This window comes from Nestor notabilis, unplaced genomic scaffold (assembly GCF_000696875.1).
Source record: "Nestor notabilis isolate BGI_N333 unplaced genomic scaffold, ASM69687v1 scaffold6139, whole genome shotgun sequence".
In the NCBI taxonomy this organism is placed as follows: Eukaryota; Metazoa; Chordata; class Aves; order Psittaciformes; family Psittacidae; genus Nestor; species Nestor notabilis.
This window is the reverse complement of record NW_009944168.1, coordinates 21,981-49,309: the sequence shown is the minus strand read 5'-3', so window position 1 is coordinate 49,309 and position 27,329 is coordinate 21,981. Positions and strand designations below refer to the sequence as shown.

General features: G+C 41.1%; 1 protein-coding gene across 1 annotated transcript in view; it reads right to left on the bottom strand.

The window, feature by feature from the left end:
• Nucleotides 1-27,329, bottom strand: part of LOC104411792 (dedicator of cytokinesis protein 1) — a gene marked incomplete at its 5' end in the record, with an annotated part of 78,296 nt that overhangs the window by 30,853 nt on the left and 20,114 nt on the right. The window contains 9 exons of the mRNA XM_010022310.1: nucleotides 4,659-4,742; nucleotides 6,072-6,248; nucleotides 10,016-10,102; nucleotides 11,722-11,806; nucleotides 12,370-12,448; nucleotides 12,647-12,788; nucleotides 14,439-14,543; nucleotides 17,538-17,627; nucleotides 27,195-27,314. Of these exons, the coding sequence (XP_010020612.1) occupies nucleotides 4,659-4,742; nucleotides 6,072-6,248; nucleotides 10,016-10,102; nucleotides 11,722-11,806; nucleotides 12,370-12,448; nucleotides 12,647-12,788; nucleotides 14,439-14,543; nucleotides 17,538-17,627; nucleotides 27,195-27,314 (969 nt within the window). The remainder of the gene's footprint in view (nucleotides 1-4,658; nucleotides 4,743-6,071; nucleotides 6,249-10,015; nucleotides 10,103-11,721; nucleotides 11,807-12,369; nucleotides 12,449-12,646; nucleotides 12,789-14,438; nucleotides 14,544-17,537; nucleotides 17,628-27,194; nucleotides 27,315-27,329) is intronic.

The following is a 27,329-nucleotide window of genomic DNA, read 5'->3' as shown; positions in this document are numbered from 1 at the left end:
CACCCTGCGTTAGTGGAAGGTGGCCCTGCCCGGGGCAGGGGTTGGAGCTGGAGGAGCTTTAAGGTCCCTTCCAACACAAACCATTCTATGTGTCTATGGTTTTACGATCATCATAATTCATTGTCTATGAATCATAACACAGTAAAAAAGGATCTAAAAATCTATTATACATGATTTCCTTTTTTCTCTGTTAACTAAAGTCCTCTAAAACGAATACACCCATAGCTCTGCCCTGTAATCACACACTGGAGGCACAGCCGAATTTATCAGACAGCACAAACATTCCTGTGCTGTTGTATTCACAGGCCCCCATACACGCTGCACTTCCAAATGGCAAACTGATGAATGCTGACTCTCACACCAGGTTATTAATACCAGTCCTCTCCCTGCTTCGTGAGGATATAACCTTAAAGGAGAAAATACTTGTATGCTTTGTTTAATAAATCCTATTTATATAACTGGTAATGGTCTACATCCTCTGACGTGTATATATTACAGAGCAGTATTTATTAATAAAACATACAGTTTTATGTACTAGACATTTCTCCTTAGAAAAACTCTTTTATTTTCTTTGGGAACAAAACAGGAGAATAAAATTAAATTAATTCTCTGTTGTAACTGAAAATAATCATTTATCTTCAAGGCTCCTGTCACAGAATATCCCTGCCAACAGAGGATTATAGAATTAGTTCATAGTGTGGAGGTGTAGCTGACCTTTTAAAATGGTTTAAGAGAGACATTTTCATTCCCACAGCCATCCAGACACACCATTAGAGTTTGCTACCTCCAGCTTAGGAAAATATTTCCTCTTCCAGGTCTGCTTCAGCCCACACAGTGCTCTGATTCAAACGTAGGTCTTCTCTGCATCAATCAAGCTAAGAGGCTGCTTCTTCATAATTCATAATTAAATCATAATACTGATTAAAACCAGATCTTTCTAATAGGACTGAGCAGCAATCAGAAGCAGCAGCATTATTAGTAAGGAGAATAATAAATACACAGGTGAATTACAGATGAACAAACTCAAGAAATCTTATCACGAGGATTCTCTGTGATTTGGCACTGTTTAAATGGACACAGATTCTCTTAAAAGACTACAGAGGAAGAATAATGACAGATTGCTTTGACTGTAGCCACTTCCAAATTGAAGGTGCCAAGGAGGGTTTCACTGCTGGGATACACACCAGGTATATACAACCAGCATGAGAAGCAAAGTAACAGGAGACTTGATGGCCAGGTCTGCTGGAGTGAGCGTAGGTTTGGAGAACATGAGCACCTAAAGGCCAACTGGAACTGTTAAGTCAAGGGACTGAGGAACAGGCAAGAGGAGGCAATCCAACTATGTGGGAATCAAAGACGACCAGAAACCATAGAAGAAGAAGGAAAGACTCGTTATTCCTTAGCAGAAGCTGAATTCAATAAACTGCCAATGATTTTGCTATGGAACTTCTGTGAGATTTCTGAGTCAGGGTATTTGGTGTCCATGTCCAAGGCCAGTTAATCCTTTAAACATTTATCAAGTGCAGAAAGAAATTACCTTCAGACTATCTTACCATTTCTGCTTCACCTTCTAACCACTTCAGAATTCCTCCTACACCTCCTTGCCAGACACTGACACAAAGAAATCTGGTGATGAGTGACACTGAGATTTAAACCTCTATGAATCTGTGTCGGATGCAGAGACAGAGGCAGGATTTTGCCACATTCACAGAATAGAATCATAGAATCAACTAGATTGGAAAAGACCTTTAAGATCATCAAGTCCAACCATTACCCCAGCACTGCTAAGTCCACAACTAACTCATGTCACTGAGATAGATATCACAATATCACTACAATATTGGGAATTCTTTTGGTTTTGAAGCAATAGGGGGTGTGTGTGTGTGGTGCTTATGGCTCTATTTCAAAAGACCCTACAGGGCACCCTCACCTTTGGAGAGGTGGATGAAAAAGTAAAGTAAGTAGCTGAGGTAGAAACAATGAGCTGCATGAGAAAGGAAACCAGCTCAAGATAACACTTTATACCTCTAATCTTTGTTGATTTTAAAGTTTTATGAAGTTCCACTGCAAATTAAAATTAATGCCTGATTTTTTTCTTTTTCTTTTAAAATATCTCCATCAGCTTGGCTGGAATAAAAAAGCGACATGGATTTGAATTATTAAAATTAATCTTATAGCTCAAATATTAAAAGAAAGTCTTTCATAATAACGCTATAAAATATGACCATAGCGACTTTATTGGCATGCTGTGATTCTTTCAGCTGTATGTTACATGCTACTTCTGGTAAATGCTGTAAATGCATAAACTAAACAAAGAGTGATTGATGTCATCAAGTATTCATTTTGCTACCATAATTTCAATCAATTATTCCATTATCTTCATGTTAAGAGAAAAGACCTTGGAATGATGTTGTTCCACTTTGCTTCCTAAGTCAGAAAAGCAAAAAGATGGACAAAAATGGACAGTGCTTTACTAATGATATTTATTTCACAGAACTGTGCACTCGAAGTTCACAGGACTTATGAAGGGATAATATCCCGAAGAGTACGAATTCCACAGCACAGTGGAGAGAAAGGTAAGGTAAGGGGATAGGAAAAGAATTAAATTCAACTAGTCAGCTGATAACACGACTGGCAGGCTACTATTTCATATATCCAGATTGATTTATACAGCATAAAGCAAATCTCCATGTGATTACAAAACTCCAAGCCCCACATTATTGAAAGATGAAAACTCATTTTTGCGTTCCATCACTGTCAAGACCGTGATGAATTAAGACCAGTGGCTCACTCCAGAAAGTTTCCATAACAATTTCCTCTCCTGACACCAGCCAATACTTGGCAGGCAGCAACCTCCCCACTTATGCGGCCTGTGCTTGGAAAACTGAAATTAGGTGAGAGGAGGTTTAAGTCTTAGGATAAATGGAATGTATCTGAAGTATGTAATGTAATTGAAAAACACTGATTTCCACTGTGAAGTGGCTACATCCTTCGTGAAACAACTTTTCAGCTATAAAAACCAGGGTTTGTTTTCTTTTCTCTATTTTATTGGTTCCTATTGTTTAGAACTACAATACTGATGGGGAATTATGACAAAACCACAGACTGGTTTCGGTTGGAAGGGACCTTAAAGCTCCTCCAGTTCCAACCCCTTCCACTGGCAGGGACACCTTCCACTAGAGCAGGTTGCTCCAAGCCCCTGTGTCCAACCTGGCCTTGAACACTGCCAGGGATGGGGTGTTTTTAATTACATATTTAAAACCACTGAATAATTAAAATATGTCATCATTAGCTGCCATGCATATTTTCAAATACTAATACTATTTTAATACATAAATGTCACCAAAGTGAATCTTTGCTGAGGGAAAGTGTGTTTGTAATTCATTTGAAGTATTGCTATCAGAGGCAAAGGCACGGAGCTGACATAAAGTGAAGTCTTCTGGGATCAAATTATTTTCTTCTATAAAACTTAAAGCTCCTAAAATCTAATCTTCTGTAAAAGCTCACAAGGAAATAAATAAATAAATACATACATAAGTTTTTTGCAGGCCAAAAGAGTTTTTATTAGGTTATAGCTTTATGGTCTTCAGAGGGTTTTTTTGTTAAATTCAGTATCTTTGGTTCTACCACCTCCAAGACTGAATCCTATAGAAATGTAAATTATTCCCTTTATTATAAAGATAAATTGAATGTAAAAAGACAATGATGTGCTTTCTTCTTCTGTGGGGAAAACGCTTCCAACCATATCGGTGTTTTTCCAGTGATCATAAAATTACCTTGAGACCAATGGAAAATGTCCAGTATTGGACTATGGAACAAAATTGGAATCGTCTCTTATTTATCCTGAAAAATATCCTTTGGCACATGTAAAGCGGCTCTTCAATGCGGAAGGTTCCTGCTTTGTCTCAGACCTAGGGCTGGAAACCTGAGTTCCAATCCCAGTTCATCTAATGATACTGTCTGTATGATCTTACATTTAAATGATTCCTCCTTCTTATCATCATAAAAATACCAACTAATTTCAAGTGCTTTATGAATCATGAGTATTCTTGTTCCATGTTAAGGTATATAGAAAACAAAACAAAAGTTTGACATCTAAGATGAATTTACTAAATATTTCACATGCAAGTTAAGTTTTGCAACTCTTGCATTTAAAATTCTGTGCTAAAAGGTACTGGAAGTATAGACAGAAAGTTTGATAAGTCGAAAATAGGATGTTTGAAGAAAGAAGTGAATATCTGAAGACATACTGTCCCTGTGTGCGCAAGCAGGGAAGGGATTCAGGGTTAGGGATTTCATCTTGCTGCCTGAGAAGAGATTCTGAATTCAGCCTTAGAAAAGGTGCCAGTAACACCAACCAACATCATTACAAAGTATTTTCTGATCTGATATGGATGGGATATTTTCACTGTATAATGGTTATAAAAAGAAAGTAAGAAAGAAAAGAGGTTGATCATGTTTGTTCCTTGTGGGTTTATCAAAAGACAAATGATGTCAGATTTGGAAGGATGCACTTTAGCTCAAGTTCCAACACAGTTTTAAATGGCAATGAAGTGTACAGAGGGTGAATAGTTTAATGTCTGCTTTTTCTCAAAAGTGACACTAAACTGCCTTTGTACAGCAGTTGAGCCCGACCAACCTGACTTAAAATATCTTACCTGCCAAGCGATCAGATCCTTCAGCTTTTCAATCTTGTCATGATCTTCTGGATGCTCGTGCATATATTTGTCAGTGAAAAAAGCCTGGGCAAGAGACAGAAAAGAGCAGTTATTTCAGGGAGTGAATCAATGTCTAATGCCATGGCAGAATTACCTACAGCAAAGAGAAATGAATCCATCCAAAAGTTCTGCAAAACACCAGCAAGAGCTACAAATACAAAGTGAAAATCTAGGAAAGAGATGCAGAATTTAACAGTGTTTTAAGCTTAAGACATCAGCAAAGTAGGCAGATGAGCAGATGGTGATCAAGACCAAATCTCATGGGCAGAGGATTTGGCACAGTTCTGAAATGTCTTTCTAGCAGTTCCAGAAATTATAGGATGTGAAATGGGTGAGAGTTACAGAAGGACATCAACAGATGGATAGTACAACATGTACATCAGCATGTACCTTCTCCATTTATGTTAGGACATACGTGTTGTTTGTGTATGCTAGCTTAGCATGACTAATAGTCATAGAATCATGGAATGATCTGGGTTGGAAAGGACCTTAAGATCATCTAGTTCCAGCCCCCTGCCACGGGCAGGGACACCTTCCACTAGAGCAGGTTGCTCCAAGCCCCTGTGTCCAGCCTGGCCTTGAACACTGCCAGGGATGGGGCAGCCACAGCTTCGCTGGGCACCCTGTGCCAGCGCCTCAGCACCCTCACAGGGAAGAACTGTCTAAGATCTAACCTAAATCTCCCCTGTTTAAGTTTGAACCCCTTGTTCTATCACTACTATAGTCGCACACATATTCACAACACAAATAATACAGTGTTTATAGTTTCTCAATGTTACTGTCTCATCCTACACAACTTTAAAAGCTAATGCTGCAAACATGCAGTTTAGATTAACTTAACTTAAAATGCAGTTAAGATTATTTAGACATATTTGCGACTGACTGGTATCTCAGAGTCTCTATCATTGGATTCCTCCTTTAAAACCTCATCTGTTTGCCAAAAGCAAATCTGAAAGCAAAGGGGAGAATTGCAATTGGTTACTTTGGTCACTGAAGTTCACCCAGAAATTCCCACCTCAGCTCTGATATCCAAGCACGTAAGGGAATGTTGGCAGTGTGTGTAACTCTAGTAAGGGATTGTCCACCGTGCCTCTATAGAAGTACTCTTGCTGCTAAACACATCAACTCTTAGTTCAAAAGTAGAAAGGCAAAAATCCATCCACAAATACCAGAAAGACATTTCAAATCATAGAATCAACTAGGTTGGAAAAGACCTTTAATATCATTGAGTCCAAAGGACAGTGGTAGCGTTTAAGCAATGTTCTGCTAAGCACATGTGAGGGGAGACTCACATAGTGTTTATGTACAGACACACATCTCAGAAAGGTGAAGGACAGGCAATCCTGATGTTACCTTCTCATAGTTTGTGAACCCTCCCATGACCGCAGGATCCACGATGCCGTTCAGCAGCATCGAGAGAGGGTTGATGGGTAGATTTGGATCATTTAAGTGCTGTTGAACCATATTATTGATCTTATCATTTGTGAGCTGCATGGTTTCTATTGCGTTTTCCAGCGGACTGATTTCAACCTAAAATGAAAACAAGAGGAGGTTATAATCAAGGTGCTTCTGACCTGCTACAGAACTAGCTGGCCACCAAACCACCACAGTCAGAAACACTTTAACAGGTTCAGAACAAAAGATACGTCACTCAATAATTAACAAAAAGGGTCATCTCAGGCATTTAGATACTTGGGATCTGATATGATAATATCAGTGGAGATAAGTTAAATGAATTTCACTGCTGTAGGACAGACAACACGTCAGCACCATGTTTAGAAAGGCTCTGAGAGGAACCACGTGAGGTTTTTGTAGGATTATAGAGAACACCAAAGATTACAAGTCAGTGTGTTTTAGCAGTGCAAAGAAGATGCAGCTTAACATAGGAAAGAAATGATAACTTAATGTGGATTTTCTGATGGAAAATGTAATCCTAAGCAGCTCAAATATCAAGCAGATAATTTTGCTGTGATTATTTTGGTGTATTTCCAAGGAAATGAAGTTTAATATGTTGAAGAGATGACTTCTAAGCTAGCTGCTGTGCTTTTCCCATGAGGTCACATTTTATACAACTCAACGATGATAACTGAAGGAAGAAATGTTCTTTCTCACATAGCCTGATGAAGGGAGCTCCTCAGATGTCTTCATAAGGTGAATTAGCTTTTGTACCTGCTTTATTTTAATTGACTGATCATAAAGTCATAGAATCCCAGCCTGGTTTGTGTTGGAAGGGACCTTAAAGCTCCTCCAGCTCCAACCCCTGCCACGGGCAGGGACACCTTCCACTAGAGCAGGTTGCTCCAAGCCCCTGTGTCCAACCTGGCCTTGAACACTGCCAGGGATGGGGCAGCCACAGCTTCTGTGGGCACCCTGTGCCAGCGCCTCAGCACCCTCACAGGGAAGAGCTTCTGCCCAAGAGCTCATCTCAGTCTCCCCTCTGGCAGGTTCAAGCCATTCCCCTTGTCCTGTCCCTGAAGGCCCTTGTAAAATCTCCAGCTGTTAGTTACGACCAGATTCTGTGTCCTTCAACTGACAGTTTCTCATGTTGGAAAAACATTATTAAAACATTTAAATATTGCTGAAATATGGCCACTTAGTGAATGGGGTAAAAATTACTAACTTGCAGCAACCCAGGGCACAGACAGTCCTCACTGGAAGACACAGCTTATTTACATTAAAGAGATGACGTGGTAGGAATAGAAAAGAAAGGTTAATTGAGGCCTGCGAGGAAAATGCAAGTGTATATTTGATTACAGCCTAATTTACATAAATGCTACATAAACAAAGCAGCACTTCTACCTGGCTATCAGTTGCTTACCATGTTCCTGAGAACCACTTATAATCAAATCTCTTTAGTTACTCTTACACCTGCCATTTGATTACATCAAGGATGCTTTAATTAGCATTTTTAGCAGTGTGCCTGGTGAATTATTCTGGAAGGCAGGTTAAGGAGCACGATGGTTCTCTGGTGGCTGTGGAGCAGAGCAGGCTCAGATGGACAGATGATGACTGCCCTTCAGAGCTGGATGTGCTGCGGGTGCGATTTGGCCTGGGGAAGCAAGACCACATTCAGCATCTGATTCAGCACGAACTGTTGTGAGCATCACCTGCTAAATTTAGGATTCTGTCATTTGTATTAATGGGCTTCTAACTATGCAATAATTTGTTGATGAACCATTGCTTTTAAAGCCCTTGAATATCTACAGAAATTAGCACTCATTGAGCTGACTTTTTTGACTTCTCTGTATCAGCAATCATGGCTTTCTTTCTCATTCTCCTTTCTTTTACTACTCTTCTAATCCTCCCTCTAATTTTTTAAAAGCAGATGGAGAATTGCAGTTCCCATCCTCCTACTATAAACTGTGCTTTGGAGCTTACTGAAAGCTATTAAAAATATCTGTATTTGTAAATTATGAGTCTTCCAAGTAGCTTGCTAACTCTGGGCACTACACCATCTATTCAGGGCAAACAGAAATGATATACTCCTGATCCCGTAGCAACACTAAAAAATTAAGCATCAAAGCAAAACAGAGACTAATATTTCTGCTTTTTAAAACCAAGTGCAATTCCAAATCCAGTTTCTAATTCACTGCCTGGCCTCAGCAAATGTTTCCCCTACAACTACTTGTGTCCAGCTAAAACAAACCAGATACTGAATAAGGAATGTGTGCAACAAATTCCTTGCAGATAATGAACAGATTGAAAAGGTCTAGATAAAAGGTATCAGAAGGAATTTTAAAAGCAAATAGATTTAAGGGAATTATGCATGTTCCTATGGGTTAGGTAGCATAATACACTGCATTTATTAAATTACTCAGTTCTCTCTCAGCACTATTTTCATATGATTTCACCTCTTCCTTTAAAGATATTCTAGCTCTGTCAATAAAACATGAAATGTGCAACGCTACTTTAATTTACCATGTTTAGTGAGACATCAATAATATCTGTACCCATAGGCAGAATTCAGCCTCACAAGGATGTAAACCCCGTGATCATGCTTCCAGCTGACAGGAATGTTGAAGAAAGTCATACTGATTCTGGAGTAACTGTGCCAGAGCTAGGTCAAAAGTTACCCATTGCTGCCTTCCCACCTATTATTAAGCCATTCTGGTATCATTTTTCAGCTACGTGACTAAAATACTCCCTACTTACAAAGAGCTCATAGAAAGCCCTCTCCAAGGATTTATGCCCATTTTGATGACAAGCGTAGTGTTAAAGGTGTGTGTATACAAATTGCCTGCACAAAGCAGCCTGTCAGCCTGTGCTCTTAATTCATAAGGAAAAGAGACTTTCATCAGCCTTCACAAACAACACTTTTTGCAATCATGAAAATAAACACAATCTTCTCTATCAGGATTATATTGAACTTACAAAGTTCATTAAAAATTCAATGTGTTTTATTCAGCTGCCTATTACTGTCAAACACCACATTCATATTCTGTTACTATAGATACCATAGTAATTTTCTGCATTACTTCTGTTCATCTAAATACAACTGTCCAACATAACCTCAATGGAGCAATGAAAAAGGTTTTAATTAATCATATGCAAATTGTTCTTTTCCTTTAAAAATAAGCCTCACAAGAGAGATTTAAACACTACAGTAACGTTTTTATTGCTACTTAAAAATTACAGCTGCGTAAGAATAACTTAATCTTAAAGGAATTTAATGGATATTTCTTATCTAAACAGTCTAAATGGCAGATCAGAAATGCCTAATTTGGAGCTGCTCTGTGAGGTTGCTAGAGTGCATTTGAGCTAACTATGGAAAAGAAACAACAACAACCTTTGATCACAAGTGATAAGTAGAGAAGAGATGCAGACACATAGAATACATACGATCTATGGGGTATTTTGAGGAAATCACAATCAAAACACCCAAAACCTTGTTTCCAAACTTCAGACCAGTTTCACCTTGATGCAGCAGGGCTCCCCTACAACCCCTCAGGTCCCTTCATTTTAGGCACACAGCTTACACCACAGGCTGTAACCTGCTGAAAGCCAGAAATACTTTATAAAAGTACTTCAAGCACTTGATCAGACCTTGCCCTAAAGGCCTGGAAGAGTCAGCTCACATTTGCTCCTCTCAGGAGTGGAAAAGCATTACTTGAGTCACCCTCAGTCAATAATCAGCATCCTCAGCAAGCAAGTTCCCCTTGTCTTCAGATGCCAGATATAGTCCCATTGATTGCTTGTTCACAGAACTGAAGCACAGCCATACAGAAATATAAATGCTCCCTGGCTGTGTAAGAGCCTCATTCTTTTATGCAATCTCAATAAAGACAAATTGATCTTACCATGAAAACGGATTTGACTTCAAACCACCTCAGGATGCCTGGTAATTTGTATGCAGTCATGTAGATGGTTCTTTCAATCCACATATTCTGCAAATGTAACACAAATATCATGTTATCAGATTGATAGTTTTTATCTTAAGCAAAGCTTTAAAGCATTCCAATCAGGAAAAGAATCCACAGGACGACAGACACTGTGAAGCCAAGGGGACATTTCAAACAGTATCTGCTTGGGGAGATGATGGGAGTGGCCGGCACAGATTTAAATCTGGTACATGATTTAGTAGAGAACAACTGCTCTCTTACCCAAGGAGAACACTTTCTATAAGGTCCAGTGGTTTTACTTGAACTGTCATTTTTCCCATGAGAGCTTTTAAGGACCATCCTCCACAAAACCACAACATACTGTTATGTGGAATGCTTACTCCCTCCCCAGGAGGGCAGAGGAGCCTTAGGGGTTTCAAGTCTTGCCCTGAGCAGCTCCGACCCCAGAGCTGGACCTGCCCTGGGCAGGAGTTGGACCCAAGGTCACATTCTGACCTGAATTTGTGCTTCTGTGATTCCGTCTGAGCTGTAAACTGCAACAGCTTCATTGTAACATCTCCTCATTGCTTTGAATTTAAGGATATGTGACTGAACATGTCTTCCTTGACACGTGTATCAAAGACATTTCTCGATTCTGACTTTGTTAGAACTGGCAGACGTTGGTTATTCATCTTAGTTATTACGAGGCTTTTTGCAAACAGAATTGGTTATGCCATTCTCTATTAACAGAAGAAGTGATTTCAAAGTAATTTAGATATATGTTTTTACCTATACTCAAAACATATTGGAAACTGAAGCACTCCAGTCTAGCACCATGTTTTTAGAAAAGAAGGGTCTCCTACCCCCTCAGCTAAACCCACCTAGATGAGCAAATCAGTGATTTTTGTTAAGCCACCAAGAGAAGCCACAGACACTAAAGGAATCACAGAGTTCTGGAATGCTTTGGGTTGGAAGGGACCTTAAAGCTCCTCCAGTTCCAACCCCTGCCACGGGCAGGGACACCTTCCACTAGACCAGGTTGCTCCAAGCCCCATCCAACCTGTAGGAAGCCAAATACTCAGCATTTAGTGGCACACTGATGGGATTGGAACGTGCTACTACAGAGAAAACCAAGTTCCTTGCTCAAGAAATATGCACTGATTTCTAACTTTAATTACTACTACACTACTACTTTACTACTAACTGCACCCACTAGAACCCCTGTGAATAAAATGGTGTCTATAAAAACCAAAAAGGCAATCAACTTGATGTAACCTGCTGTAAACATTTTGATGGATACAAGCTGTGCTCAAAGGGAGTTTTATTGACCATTATATGAAACATATGGTTTAGTTAACAAATAAAAGTATTACTGCAAAAAGACTTTTAGATGCCTGACTGGAATCTTCATGGCAAGACAAGTTTTGGTGAGAGATACGTAACTTTTCAGGTAGAGCCTGAAAAGGCTTTACACTTAGTTATCAAAATAGTTGCTTTTTAAGAAGACAGAGAGAGTTCTGTCCATTATAAAACATGATAAATTGGTTTCATTGAATTTCTATGAAAAATAATCACATTTAAACCTCATTTTTCAACAACCAAGGACATAATCAGTGCTTCAGGTTCTTCAAATGGAAGGGAATAAACAAGCACAGCCCCAAAGTATGCTACGATCTTCTTTTTACCGCAAATTCATTGTCCGGGTTTTTCTCTCCTTTTCGAACAGGGCGCGAATACTCAAACCGTTGCACTTCGTTCACCCTGTAGAAACTGAAGAAAGGGAAAAGCACAATCAAAATGGAATAATCTCTCTTCAGGAATTGCTGCTAAATGCTAGTACTGGAATAAAAGCTTATGCATAAATATCAAATGCTTATGGATCACTGTTTTCCAGTGGGTTGGATGGAATCACTGTTAATATTAAGAGTACCCATAAAATGTCCTCACAATTGCTACCCTCCTCGGCTGTGTACAGAGGGACTCTTGACAAGGGCCTGTAGGGACAGGACAAGGGGAATGGCTTTAACCTGCCAGAGGGGAGGTTGAGATGAGCTCTGAGGCAGAAGCTCTTCCCTGGGAGGGTGCTGAGGCGCTGGCACAGGGTGCCCAGAGAAGCTGTGGCTGCCCCATCCCTGGCAGTGTTCAAGGCCAGGTTGGACACAGGGGCTTGGAGCAACCTGCTCTAGTGGAAGGTGTCCCTGCCCGTGGCAGGGGGTTGGAGCTGGATGAGCTTTAAGGTCCCTTCCAACCCAAAATATTCCATGGTTCTATGAAGAACTAGTTAAAGTGTTATAAAAGAAACTGATAAAATTGCAAACCTAACCCAAACTCACCTCACAATTTGTTCCGACACTGGCCTGTGAAATTTAGATGGTAAATCCAGTTTGGGCTTCACAGTAAAGCATTGAATGTCTGAATTCAAGGGTTAAGAACTGAAAAGCAAACTTCAATCACACGACAAGGCAGCTTAATGGGAACACGAAGGAAGAAGAGAACAACGAACTAACGTGTTACACCCATGAAGACAGTAGTTTGACCATCTCTTGCTCGTGTTGGCCATATATCCTCAATCTGTGTGGCCACAGGAGCCACTGTTCAACCAAAGGATACACTGGCCAGAGGAGTTTTTGATGTCATCACCCGGTGGAGACGTCGTCTTCATTTTCTCTGCGTTTGGAAACTGAGTCAATAACCGTGCTTCGAAGTCTTCACGTCGTTCATACTCCTTCCCCCGGTAAATGAAGACTTTGTTCTGCAGACAAATTGAGAGGCATGATCAGAGGGATGGAACACCTCTCCCGTGAGGAAAGGCTGAGAGAGCTGGGGTTGTTCATCCTGGAGAAGAGAAGACTCTGGGGAGACCTTAGTGTGGCCTTTCAGTACTTAAAAGGGGCTTATAAGAAGGACAGGACAAAGGACAAGGTATGATGATTTTAAACTGAAAGAGGGAGGCTGGATGTGAAGAAGAAATGTTTTACAACGAGGGTAGTAAAACACTGGCACAGGCTGCCCAGAGAGCTGGTGGATGCCCCATCCCTGAAGACATGCAAGGCCAGGTTGGATGTGGTTCTGGGCAACTCGATCTAGGTGAAGATGTCCCTGCTTATTGCAGGGGGTGGGACTAGATGAGCTTTGAAGGTCCCTTCCAACCCAAACTATTCTATGATTCTCTGATCCTAATACCAGAATCCTCAATAACGAACTGGGATCTTCGAACCATTGACTCCAATGCTGTTAAGTGAGAAATGTTACATTCCTCATGCTATGATATAATCAGTAGAGTACAAATATTTCATGCAAATTCAATAAAGCACAAATGGATTTCCCTACCTCCAGTTCAGTACTAAGATCATTAAGCATGTGCTCATCTTTAGGCATATGGCTAAACCACATTAAATTTAACAGGATCCAAATACATGATTTCAAGAATGTATCCAATTGGTGCCCACTGAAAATGCATTAAGACAAATTACACCCCCCACCAAATCCAAGATGTCCCTCTGTAGTTCCTCTCATCCACCTTCCACAGCTAATGGTGGAATGGATGTAAGTAAACAGAATTGGGCTTTTTATACACAAATATTTATTAAAAAAGCATAGAAGCAAGCTAGTAAGAGTAGCAAAGAGTAGCTAGTAAAGAGAAAATTATGCCAATTTTAGGAGAAGGTCCAAAGATACTTCTAGAAAGACTGATACACCCTAGACTTTATAGCTGTCTATTAGATTTTTGTCACTGTACATGTCTGCATAACTTTTAAATTAAGTATATTGTATTTCTAAGTATTGATTTCTTCTTTTAACAATAAAGAAAATGAAGAAATATCTTATACAGCCCATTTATACACTGAACATTAAGTTCCAAAGAAAAATGTAAAAGGCGACTTGATTTTAACAGATCAAACATATTAAAGTAAGTTTTGACATCAACTTGCATCTGAATATGCTTGACCTCATTGCTCATGTCACAGTGAACTCTTGGTGAAAAAACTATACAGCACTTATTAGGAAAAAGGTGTTATGACCAGGGGTAGCAACCTGGAACAGTTTACATTTGCCCAATTGGGTTTAGCTCCACAATGGTGCCTTTCAAAATGCACGGTAGATGCAAGAATACTCACACGAAAACACGGTCACATACAAAAGGCTTCTCTGTCATACTCATATATACATATATATATGTAAATACACCCCCCACCTCCCCAAAATGTCACCATTTCAGATGGCCCTGGTTACCCAAACCATTCTGTGCATGTTTGTTTTTATCCACCTAAACCCCAACCACCAGTGTCAGGTAGATTGTAAATGACCCACTGACATACAATAATGTATTTTCTCCACAACTGAGGGAAATTTCCAATGCAAGAAACTTTTCCATCAGCTGTGGAAAAAGGTGGACACTTACCCTTATGAACGTCGGAAATCCCTGGCCGTAGTATCCAACAGCAAAATAGTCTGGCTTTGGTCTTATCACTTTCACAATGTTTTCATAGAACTGGGCTTGCTTTCTCTGCAAAAGAAATTGGAGGAAATTAAATCACGTAAACTTGTAGGAGATTCCTCAAACTTAAGATCTAGCTCTCTTCTATGTGCATCTCTAGCTTAAAGGTGGACGTGTTTTATCTGCCCCTTTTTCTTCACCTTTCTGTCACACACGTGCTAACATTTTGATACAGTTGACTCTGCAGCTATTACTTTTATCCCCTCTTGCTGAACTTCACTGGTCCATATCCAATATCTCAATTTTGATGAAGGTCAAGAATCTGCAAGGCAGCCAGAACTCCCGGTGACGACCCTGCTGATGCCGAAGCCCTGGAACGATGAAGCACAGCCTGCAGCCAGCTCATCTCGAGGGTGCCAGCTTCTCATTTTTCTACTACTTCTTTTCCATATTTACAACTATTTATTTGCATATGGAAAGCACGCAGCTGAGAATTGCAGCAAAATGTATATTTTGGAAGAAATACACGTCAGACGCCTTCTGGTTTCGAAGCAGAATCCTTCTTTATCTCAAATGATGAAATAATAACAAATGTGCAGCTTCAGACGATCTGTTCATTAACTTATTTTTAGCCTATTACTTTCTGGAAGAGAATGAATTCTGATTTGGGAGGAGGCTTATTACTGCTCCCATACGAGAGATAACAGTAAATGGCAAAAAGACTACAAAGACCCAGCACTGCTGTATATTTCTTACGTGTTATAAAACTGTTTTGTCATTTGTGAATTGTCTTAAAAGTCTAATAGTTAATATTGCTTGAACAAAAGAGACAAGCGGGAGAACAGAAAGAAACCAAAACATTTAGATTTTATTATGAGGGATGAAGAAAAGAAGACCTAGCATGCTAATGACCTGCAGCGGCAGCAATAAGAAAAGCTGATGGGATAGGGGAGACCTGACTCCTATGGAAGTGTGAATTTTGATCTTGACCTTACTAAGGATCAATGCCCAGTGCACTCAAGTACAAATTTTTGTGGCATCTCTCTCAATTTCTCCTGTCTGATATGTAAGAACAGACAAACTCAGTTGTGAGAATTGGAAGTTCTGGGTGTCCCCTATTAGAAGAGGGAAAAACTCCATTTCCATACGCAGGTGAACTGTACGTGGTTCCACAGCCTGGAATTATGTCACTTAATGTAAACCATGACATATTTACTGTGCAAGAGAATGGTGAGAAATACATAACTCAGTATTATTGGCCATCAGCTACAGTGTATGAAGTGTAAATTCAGACTTCTGCTCCACAGTATGGTAAGTAGAGTGGCTGCCTCTGTGACAAAGCTGTTCATGTTCCCATGTGCAAGCATTAAGGAGATGGAAAATGAAAAATGAAGGACTTGGAGAGTAGCTATCCACTGGTGAATAATCACATCTGACACATGAGAATCACTTCTAGCTCAGGAACAACCTCTACCAGATTCTTTTTATATTGAAATGAAGAATACTGTCTGTTGAATGCAGCCCTGTGGGCAGCAGGCCAAGGAAGACTTCTGGCACACCATAGGACCTCCAGGTATACATCCCTTACTTCCTGTGGTACACAGTGACATAACTCCAGGCTCCAGATTCGTTAGGCAAATCAATACAATCAGTTTGTCACTAAAAACAGTTAAGACCCCACAAAAGGAGGACAGAGCTGGAGGACAGAACCATGGACGAAAGAGGAACATGTAAAGGAGTGAGGAAACCATGACATTGAGAGGAGTGGTATTTACTTTTATTGTTTCCTCCCCAGGAAAGGAGATTCTGGGGAGATGGGGATGGAGATGCTTCTGAGGAGATGGCTCCTGGCCATCCTCAAACTGAGCATCAGTGTCAGTGCAGAAAGAGGGTGCAATGACCTGTGCTGGCTTTGGCTGGGGTAGAGTTAATTTTCCTCCTAGTAGCTGGTATAGGGTTATGGTTTGGTGGGGTTCCTCACACCACCAGCGAGCAGACTGGGGGTGCACGAGGAGCTGGGGGGGACACAGCTGACCCCGACTGACCCAAGGGTCCATATGGGCCACACCATATGGAGTCATGCTCAGTGTATAGAGCTGGGGAAGAAGAAGAAAGTGGGAGACGCTGGGAGTGATGGAGTTTCTCTTCCCAAGTCACCGTTACCCATGATGGAGCCCCTGTCTCCTGGAGATGGCTGCACACTTGCCTGCCCATGGGAAGGGGTGAATGGATTTCTTGTTTTGCTTTGCTTGTGTGTGTGGCTTTACCTATTAAACTGTCTTTACCTCAGCCATGAGTTTCCTCACTTTTATCCTTCCAGTTCTCTTCCCCATCCAACTGGGATGAGTAAGTGAGTGATTGCATGGGGCTGAGCTACCATCGGGGGTTAAACCATGACAACACCATTATTAATGCCCAGTTCAGACCGGGATAAAGCAGATAAGCAATTCAAAGAGTTTAATTAAATTAAATTAAGGACAATGCACTCTGGTGAGCACAAAGGTAAAATGTATCAAAAACCTGAAAGTCAAGAATTTTCACAATCAAACTGCTATCATGTCCCAGCTCCTGTGAAAACAGTTGAGAAGTTTGGTGGGACAGTGACAGCTGCCATTTATCTCTTTGGAAAAGAGCAGGAGATAAAAAACGGTGCAGGCATAATGAATGGGTAACGTCAGGGCAAAAATAACTGACTCTAGACATGAATGCTTGGGGATTATTCATACCTAAAAAAAGAAACGTGAATGTGGAAAGACACTTGAGAGAGAATGGGGATTTTTTCATGTTCCCATTTATATTTAAATTCCAAATTTCCTTTTATACCCCAAATCAATCAGCTTAACATTGCTGAAATCTTTTTCTTTCAGCTAAAGGAACAAAAATTCACTCTTTTTCAGGCCCTCCAGTGGTGGCCAGTTAATCAACATTTGTCCAGCGGAGCCAAAGCGGGCATCTATTTCTGCATCTTTCTGTCATAAGAGAGATTTTTCCATATGATTTTAAAAGCTTAGAAATCAAAGTCTGAAAGGAATTGTTGCAGTGTCTATGTCATTAAAAACCTACCAGCAGTTCACTGAGTTGCTCATAATCAAACATTTCATTTTCATACTGTTCTGCAAGTTCTTTACCCAAGGCAATGGCCTCTTCCCACATCTGTGGAAAAAATGTCACAAAACAAGAGAAAACCAGAATTACACACCTTGGTTAAACAACAACATTGGACTGAAATGAATATTAATAAAACACAACACAATGCTTTGTGTCACCTGCCTGAAGACACTGTGCATCTGACGTGCCAATAGCCGCAGCAGCATTACACACGTCTCTGCTTCATAGAATCAGTATTGTTTAGGTTGGAAAAGACTTTTAAGATCATCAAGTCCAACTGTTAACCCAGCACTGCCAAGTCCACCACTAAATCATGTCCCTATGTCACAGTCACTCATCTTTTAAATCCCCCCAGGGATGGTGACTTCAGCCCTGCCCTGGGCACCCTGTTCCAATGCCTGAGCACCCTCTGGCCAAGGAATTGTTCCTCAGCTCCATTTAAACCTGCCCTGGGGCAGCTTGAGCCCGTTTCCTCTTGTCCTATTGCTTGTTATTTGAGAGAAAAGACTGAACCCCACCTTGCTACAACCTCTTTTCAAGTAGCTGTAGGGAGTAATAAGGTCTCTCTCCTCAGCCTTCTCTTCTCCAGACTAAACCCCCCCAGGTCCTTCAGGCACTCCTCGTAACACTTGTGCTCCAGGCCCTGCACCAGCTCTGGTGCCCTTCTCGGCACCTCAATGTCCCTCTTGCAGTGAGGGGCCCAGAACTGAACACAGGATTCGAGATGCAGCCTCACCAGTGCCCAATACAGGAGGACAATCAGTGCTCTGGTCCTGCTGGCCATGCTATTGCTGATACAGGCCAGGATGCTGTTGTCCTCCTTGGCTGCCTGGGCACAAGCTGGCTCACATTCACCACTTGTGGCCAGCCACTAACTAGATTTACTCCATTCATCATCACTCTTGAAGCAGGACCTGCCTTTCACAAACTCATGCTGAGTAGGCCTGATCATTTGGTTGTCTTGTACATGACGTGTGATGGTACTCGAGATGATCTGCTCCTTCTCTGGCAGAGGATGCAAACTGACTTGATGCCAATCAAGTAAAATGATCAAATTGCTTCAGAAATAAAATGATTCCCTCAACGTCATGTCCAATAATGTATAAACACAGCCTGCACCCAAAGAAACCCAGAACCTGGGACTTTGGATAAATGGTGTTGACTGATTATAGTTCCTAACCAACACTAATATCTATAATCTATGTTACACAGGACAGGCAATTTGCAGATACTGCTTTGCACAAATACTCATTGTATTTCCGTTGGTTTTTTTTCCCCTCTTGTTCTTCAACCATGAAAGTCAGCAGCCATCTCAACTGACCCAAAGAAATTTAACAATATCCTTCAGCTCTTCAGAAGCCAAAAATCTTAATAAGGAGCAGCAAGAATGTTTTAAATATGTATTTGTCATTTGTTCCTTCTCTCAAGAACTGCTCAAACCCAAAGAGATGCTTCAATTAGCACACCAGGCTATCTAACATCAAACTTGGTCTTCTGCCTCTACTGCTGAAATTTAGTTGGCATTGCTGACCTTGCTTTACTAAAAGAATGAGATTTGGAATGAGTTATAAATCCATGTGGTTTGTATCACCCTTCATCTTAAATCTAAATCTCCTGTCCACACCACCTAACTCTCCTCTCAGTACATGCTCCTTGCATTGGTGAAATACCAAGATGGTTGTAGCTACAAAGAGCAGTCTGGTGAAGGAGGGCTGAGGAAAAGGGATGAACACACCATTCCCCATCCCTCTCTGGAGACATCCACCTTTGGGAATGAAGAGTCCAAAGGCGATGGGAGTTGGATGCTTGGGAGAGAGAAGAGGAACTGGCGTCCATGGAGAAACCTTCACATACACAATTGATCCCAGCATCCAACCCATATGGACCCCCCAATCCCATCTGCTTTAAAGCACTATGAAAATAAAGAGGTATTTTATCCCCAAGACCCCCGAAAGCCAAAAGGCCCCTCAAACCACACAAATAAAATCCCAAACCCCAAAGCCCAAAATCAATGCTGGGTGAATTTTGTCTTTTGATCTACAAGCTGAAATCACATTTCTTAGTATATCAGGAAAACATGGATAAAAATAAGACTTTTAGGAAAACTCCTAGTTCTAGGTGCTGATTTAAGAATAGAAGTAAAACATTAAGGGTTCATATGACTCTCAGTATAACCGAGACTGCTGCCAGCACTGGCTGAGGAGTCAGGCAGGGCACAGCTACCTGTGATTTAGTGGCACAAATACAAGGCTGGGACCTGGAATATCTTTCTTTTTTCCTTAGGAATTAGCAATTTGGAGCCCAGCCAGGCTGAATCCTCAGCAAGTCTTCATGTCAAAGCCACAAAACCAAGACGTGGCTCATGTCCCACTGGTTTGCTCTCCATCCCTGCTCCTCCCTGGAAATGAAGACCCAATTTTCAAGTGTATGGTGCCCGTCCCTCAAACCAAAGGATGGAATGAAAGAATGTCCTGGCAGACTGAGAGGGAAAGGATAGAAAGCAGCAGCCTGAAGAGCCAGGGAGCTGCTGATCATAGAGGAGATGAGGAGCTGCAAAAGGAAGAATAGTTACAGGAGATTGCAGGGAGAAAGGAGAGAGATTTATGCCCTTGGAGCAAGGGAGCAACGTAAGCGGAAAATATGGGGCAGAAACTACACTGTGGTGATGAGCAAGGGAAAGGGAGCTTTTAAGTCCTAAAGAAAACAATGGGCAGATGCTTGGGCAAACAGACTAAGCAATGACCTAATTTAAGGCAGAAAGGCAGAGCTTGGTACCTACATTAACCTTTCCTTGTGGCTCCATGTGATGTTTGACCCCTTCTCTTGGTTTTACTACAACAAGGTACATAATATTATTTATCTAGGGAGGAGGACTGCAATGAGCAGGAGTTACCTCATGTTTGTAAAGTGCCTCGAAGATGAAAAACACATCACAACAACTAATTACAGCCACCCTAATGAGAGATCGTGTCTGCAGGAAAGCACGAAGCAGATTGTACACTCTGCAATGTAAGTTTTGCAAAGGGCCTGAATGTTTTTATCTGTATTATGTATCTAATCTAGAGTGATGGTACAGAGTATATTCTTATTTCTAAACAAAAATTAACAGCAGTTTAATAGCAAAGGCACATTTGCAGAGAATGGAGTACATTTTCACATAGAAGGCTGAGTTAATTTTGACTCAGAGGAGTAATATTCTACCAATTTATAAAACCTAAACTAATATTGAGCTGTTTGGTAAGTCAGCAAGCGAAACCTTTCAAAATCATTTAACCTTTCTTCATTTTGACTGCCATTTTCTGTTTAACTTCAGCCATCCATAACTTCTGCACATTTTCATTTCAAAGAAAATGGCATTACCATAATTTTCCCTGTCCTGGTTCTCTTGCTTGTGTGCTCCACATTTAACCAGTCCCTTTCCAAAACCAAGGCAACTCGACTCTCTTTTCCCATGTGAAAATATTTATAGATGATCTCAGGCCAACAGCTTTGGAGCTGCATGAGACTGGAAATGAATGGAAGTCTTAAATATCTGTAGACTTGTACTGACAGTGTTAAACACACTCATCCAGTTCTTGCACTGAATCCTGGATAAGCACGGATGTTGCGATGTGTTTCCAAAGCATGTCTGGCAACTCAAAGACATTGACCACTAGCTAACTGCACCTGATCATCACGAGGTAAGGGATTCTGGATTAGCAGTGGGAGAGAGGAGGGAAGGAGAGGAGCTCTGATGTGTCACTGTGGCTTTGCAGCCCTGTGCTGCTGCAACATCCTGGAGCAACCTGCTCTAGTGGAAGGTGTCCCTGCCCGTGGCAGGGGTTGGAAATGGATGAGCATTAAGGCCCTTTCCTACCCAAACCAGTCTGGGATTCTATGATTCTAAAACTAGACCTGTGTTGTGTACACGCTAAGGCCAATAGAGCATTGCCACCAATTAAATGATGACTTTAGCAGAAGTAAAACTAGGTTTTGACTTTTTTTTCCCTTCCCACCCTTTCAGTCAAGACTGTAAATACACCAGAGCAGAGGCTGTGTCTCTCCTGCACTTCCCCATCCTGAACAAACCCTTTAGATGTTACTGAATATTAATATTAATAACATGAATAAAATATGGATTTTATAAATGTTTCAGAGACTAAAAAATGAAGCCTCAAATTAAATATGATATAGATTTAGTTCATGTACAATATACATGCAGTAATGACACTACCCTAGCATATTTCCTGGTACCAATTCCCCTATGTTTAAGTGGCGATCATAGAATCCCAGAATGGTTTGTGTTGGAAAGGACCTTAGAGCTCATCCAGCTCCAACCCCTGCCACGGGCAGGGACACCTTCCACTAGAGCAGGTTGCTCCAAGCCCCTGTGTCCAACCTGGCCTTGAGCACTGCCAGGGATGGGGCAGCCACAGCTTCTCTGGGCACCCTGTGCCAGCGCCTCAGCACCCTCACAGGGAAGAGCTTCTGCCTCATATCTAACCTATATCTCCCTGTTTCAGTTTGAACCCATTACCCCTTGTCCTACTACAGTTCCTGATGAATAGTCCCTCTACGAGACGAACATGAATAGATTCTCCTAATTTTTGCCAGTCTCTAACCTGGTCCCTTTCCAGGCAAGGGATGGGTCTTACAGAAAAACACCCACTTTTTACTGCTACAGCCTCTTAAAACCCCCACTCTGCTCTAATACCTCTATTTTGAAATCCAACCGTCCGGTTCAATCCTCTAAAGGAGCAATGAGAAATTATAAAGCTCAAGTTGTAAAACATCACATGCCCTGAACTCCAGAGCTCCATTGGTCCCTTATCCACCCTGGTGTTTGTGCAGCTGGACCACACTGCCTGCAACATCCCCTAAAACTCAGCCAACGCTGGTCATTTTCCCAACATCATACGAGCAGCGGGGTCCGTGTGTTTAAAATCCACTGCACAACCCTCTGAGAAATCTCTGTTTACTACGGAGCCAATTTCCTCAGGTGAGGACAGCACGGCTGTGGCAAAGGATCCTGATAAATGAAATCTATATTCTTGAAGGTCAATAACTCCCAATCTGCTGCCTCGCAGATTTGCTGCCTTGGAAGGTTTCCCAGCTTTGCCCAGGACATGGCAGGTCTTCTGGAGGAATGAGTTGTACGGGGAGCTACTACACAGGATTTGTACGATGTACAACTCATTAATGCAAGAAACAATTTATCTGGAGAGTGTACCAGAGAGAGAGGTTGGCAACAGGGGAAGGAAAATGCTTCTTTTGTACTGAAGGCATAAGAAAAACGTGTGTAGCTTGAATTCAGTTGTGTAGACACATGAATTGTTATGGGAAAGACTTTTGAGCATGCAGAAGGAGGTCTTTTTAGGGAAAACCTAGCAATTTAATTCAGTTTTGAAGCTGGAGTGCTTGTTGCCCAGAAAGAGATGCAGCATCTGGTTTAGGTTTTGAGGTTCCTTAATAGCAGCAGAGTAGGATCTTAGGTTATTTCTTAGCTCCTGCCGAGTTAATGGTCAGTAAAAATGAAATAGTCTGGGATAAGAATATTACTGTGCAATATCCTGATGTCTGAGGGACATTCCAAGCTGTTTAAATTTCAGATAGCATTAATTAACCATCATGTAAGCTTAATATTTGAAATCAGATGTTAAACACAGTATTTCTCTCTTGGTAGAATTGCATTGAAGATGTGTGAGATACAGCCACGGTTGGAAAACCCTTTAAACCATCTTGCTATCCTCACTTGGAGCATGGTCAAACAGCATATCTTTCCTCTCCGAGGAATCTCTGTCCTTCACAGCTCTCAGGACAGGCTCACAATCTGATGTGGGATATGAGCTGGCCACACGCCTCGCACTGAGTTTTGGCAGACAGGTGAATTTCACCACTCTCTAGTTAGATGAAAGAAAAAGCCATTTGATGCCATCCCATGAGCCGGAAAAAAGACATTTTAAGCCAAAAGCATGGCATTTACTGTGTAGTTTCAAATATTTTGTGTTTGTGGCTCAGTAAAGCAGTAAAAGCTTCTTTTTTTGAGGGGGGGAGGAGGAAGGAGGAGCAGAAATAAATGATAACTGTGCATTTATCTACTTTTTTCTCCCCGCTTTCAGTTTATGAAGGAGCAGTGGAAGACATGGACTGATTACAGACTGCAGCATCCACTGGCAAGCACGAACAACGTTGCTGTTTCTACATTGTATTGTGTAGGGATAAGAATGCTGCTGCTTCTCTACAGATCACACAACCCCCTTTTAAAACTAATATCCTATCTCTGTCAATGACACTGAGTATTTCTTGGCTTTAGCATTTCATTAGCATTGACCAACGTCAAATTTTCACTCCCATCCTTCATCACTTTATTACTGCCACTATTTCTCCTTCTTGTCCTGAGATACCCCAACCTACCAATTTTCAGGAAAATCTCTGTATTAAGGGCTTCGTTTAAAGCCTCAGCAGAACAGAGGAAGAGCAAACACTTCAGAGCAGTTCAAAGGACGGGTTAGACTGTGTGATGAGCGTGAGGATAAGGCTTGTAAGGGTAAAAGACAAGAGATGGAGATGAGACTGGAAAGTGCAGCGCAGTGAAGAATGATAATCTATGAGAGAAAACTATGAGTATACAAGGAAACTTGGAATATTTCATTTTGGAAACAAGAGTATTGAAAAGTATTACTAATAAGGAACCAACTCCATAAAGCAGAACAACAAAATGCAGAAGTTGGTTCTGCCAATTTACTAAAGGTGAAAGGTGTACTTCAGCTCTGCAGAAGACTGGCTGAAGGACCAAAAGTCGAACATAAGTAAAAGAACAAGCTTCCTAAGACTAATATATCAAAAAATTGCAATCAAAATGAGGAATCTTACATGGATCTGAAGCTGCAAATAACAGGTATATTCATGGTGAAGGACAGTAATTTGTTCTCAGCCAAAATGAGATGCCCCCACTCCTGCTTTCAGTGCAAGCCCACACTCGGTATTATTTAATTACAAAGTTATCAAGCACTTCTGGTCCACTCCATTTCAGTCAGTGTATGGAGGGTTATACCCTCCTCTAAATTCATCCTGCTATGAATCCTACTAATTAGGGATTAAGCCTCATGGTTGGTCTTTAGTTGAGAGTGCACCATGTGTTCTCCCTGAGGAACTGGAATCATCATAGAATCCTGGAATGGTTTGGGTTGAAGGGACATTAAAGCTCCTGCAGTTCCAACCCCTGCCATGGGCAGGGACACCTTCCACTAGAGCAGGTTGCTCCAGGATGTTGCAGCTGCACAGGGCTTGCTGTAATGTGACCCATGGGCTGCTCTCTCAGCCTGTCTCCGTAACAGAGATGCATTTACTTCAGCAAGAGAAAGGAAATCCCTCTCCTCCACTTCTTCTACTCAGTGCTTCTAACCATATATACTTCCCCTCCACATGTCCACAGCTTCCCATCAGGCAGGCTGGAGTGGAAGAGGCACAGTCATAACAACTTTAAAACAAACTTCCTGAGCTGCTGTAAAAGCTGGGAAGTAGCTCTACAGCTGCCCAGGATAAAGCGACCTTCGTTGACATCTCTTGTTAACTTGATGGGAAGAGAAATTAAAGTGATGGGATCAACTCAGAGCAATTTGGCAGCCAGAGACACAGAAGGGAGATTATAGTAAAAAAAAAGACAAATTGGTTGGTGTATTGATACAGTCTTCTGAAAACACACAGAAAATACTATTTCAGATGTGCTTCTCATCATGGAATGGCATAGTTATAGTAGCTGTTGGATTGCATTTGCGAACTACATAGGTAAACATAAGAAGTTGGTTTAACCTAATGTCAGAACATCCCAAATGAGAGGATTAGCTTAATTCTACTGTGGAAACCTCAACTTTGAGCTTCCCAACATCTGAAAATTGATGTTAGATGCTCATATTCTCAGTGAATATTGATATTGTTTTTCCTTTTCATTGAACAATGCAAAAAGTTATCACCCACTTGGAGTGGCCAGAAAATGAGAGGAGAAAGATCTGTAACTAGGAAATAGTGCTTTGAAAATGAATCATCTCCTCACACACACACACAGAATCATGCAGGAATGATATGACTTATGAAAGGAATAGGAATTAGTAATCATAGTGGTCCCTTCAATATCATTGTTCACCATAAGTTTGTAGAATCATGAATATTCAGTTGTATAATCTACCTATAAGGGAAAACACAGCATTTCCAGAGCTATTTCCTTTGAAAGCAGGCACAGCCTTATTTCTAGCTGTAAAACCTGAAAGACTGAAGACTGCTTATTCAGCCTAACGCGGGTCTCTCAGGCGTGGAGGCCGTGCTGGGTAATGTGGCACAGGCTGGAAAGTAAGCAGCAGGTATTTTGCCTGCTGTTTATATAAACAGCTCATTAGCTCTATCAGCAGAAACAGGGTGGCTACAGCTTTAAGCCAGGTTGTTCCAGTACAGCTCAAAAGGATGCTGCAGCTTCTAATTTACAGCTAAAACGCATTGGCCCCAGTGCTCAGAAGAACAATTCCCACCACCTGTATACGAGCATCATAAAAGACTAACTGGGAAGCCATAAAGACGTAAACCAACAAAATAAAACCATGTGACTTCTGGCTTCTCCCTTCCAGAGAGGAATGCGATGTTAAAATGTGCTTTCAAATCAGCTCTGACCTCTATCGAGGTTCTCCTTTCCTGCTGTTAAAGGGTTAGTAAAAGCTTGCCGGGCAGCAGGAGCGTGAAGTGGAATCCAATGGTAGCCACTGCACAAGCACCAAGGCACCTACACGAGCCCCTGCATTTATTTGGCATCTTTTATTAACAACTTCTAAATATTCCATTGAGATAAGGTGTAAAAGTTGACCTTTTAGGCAGTGTTTCTATCAAAATACTAATCTGACTCTGCTTAAAACTGACTTGGAAAACACGAGCTGGATGGAAAATATTCGAGTTCTGCCCGAAAATGACATTTCTATTTGCAAGACATTTATGCAACAAAGATTGCTTTAGAAAACCCAAGTTTGTGTCTCTGAAATACTCTGACAAAGAGATTTCTGCTTCTGATTTTAATACTTTTGTGCACAAAATACTCAAACGCTGATACGTCCCTGTCTACCACGTTAAACTCTTCACCTCTGGTGACAAGTAACACCAGCACACTCCCCTTCCCACCATGCAATGCCCAATGCAGACTCATTGTGCAATAAAAGATGCAATTGCAATTCATCTGAGAATATTTCCACCTTCTTATAACATGAACCACAGACATCCATCCTCTGAGGGAATCATTTTGTGTACAACAGGAAAAACAAGAGTAGCTGAAGGATTGCTTTAGCTGTTGTAATTGCCAGAAAACCTAAGTCCCCCAAACTACATGCATCACTTTCTTATTTTCTCCGTGGCATCATATGCACATCTATTTCCCCTTAACACAGCAGTTATAAATGTACCATTGATTTCTCTTTCCTCTTTTTTTTAGTATCATTACTTTAAGTGCTAGCTGGTGGACCGTTTACATAAAGCACTCCAAATAGCTTACAACAAGTTTAAAGCTCCCTGAAGGTCACTGGATGCAAACTATGTTTACTATTCAACTTAAAGAGAAAAGCAATGAAAGGTATTTAGGCATTTTTCTTCCCTTTTTACCTTGCCCTTGTCAAAGTAATGGATAATTTCTTGATAGAGTTGATCTTTCAACTGTCCTTGAGTAGCAGCTTGGTATCCATCCCGCTGGGTAAGATGTGCTGCACATGCTTCTTCTGACCACTAAATCATACAAGA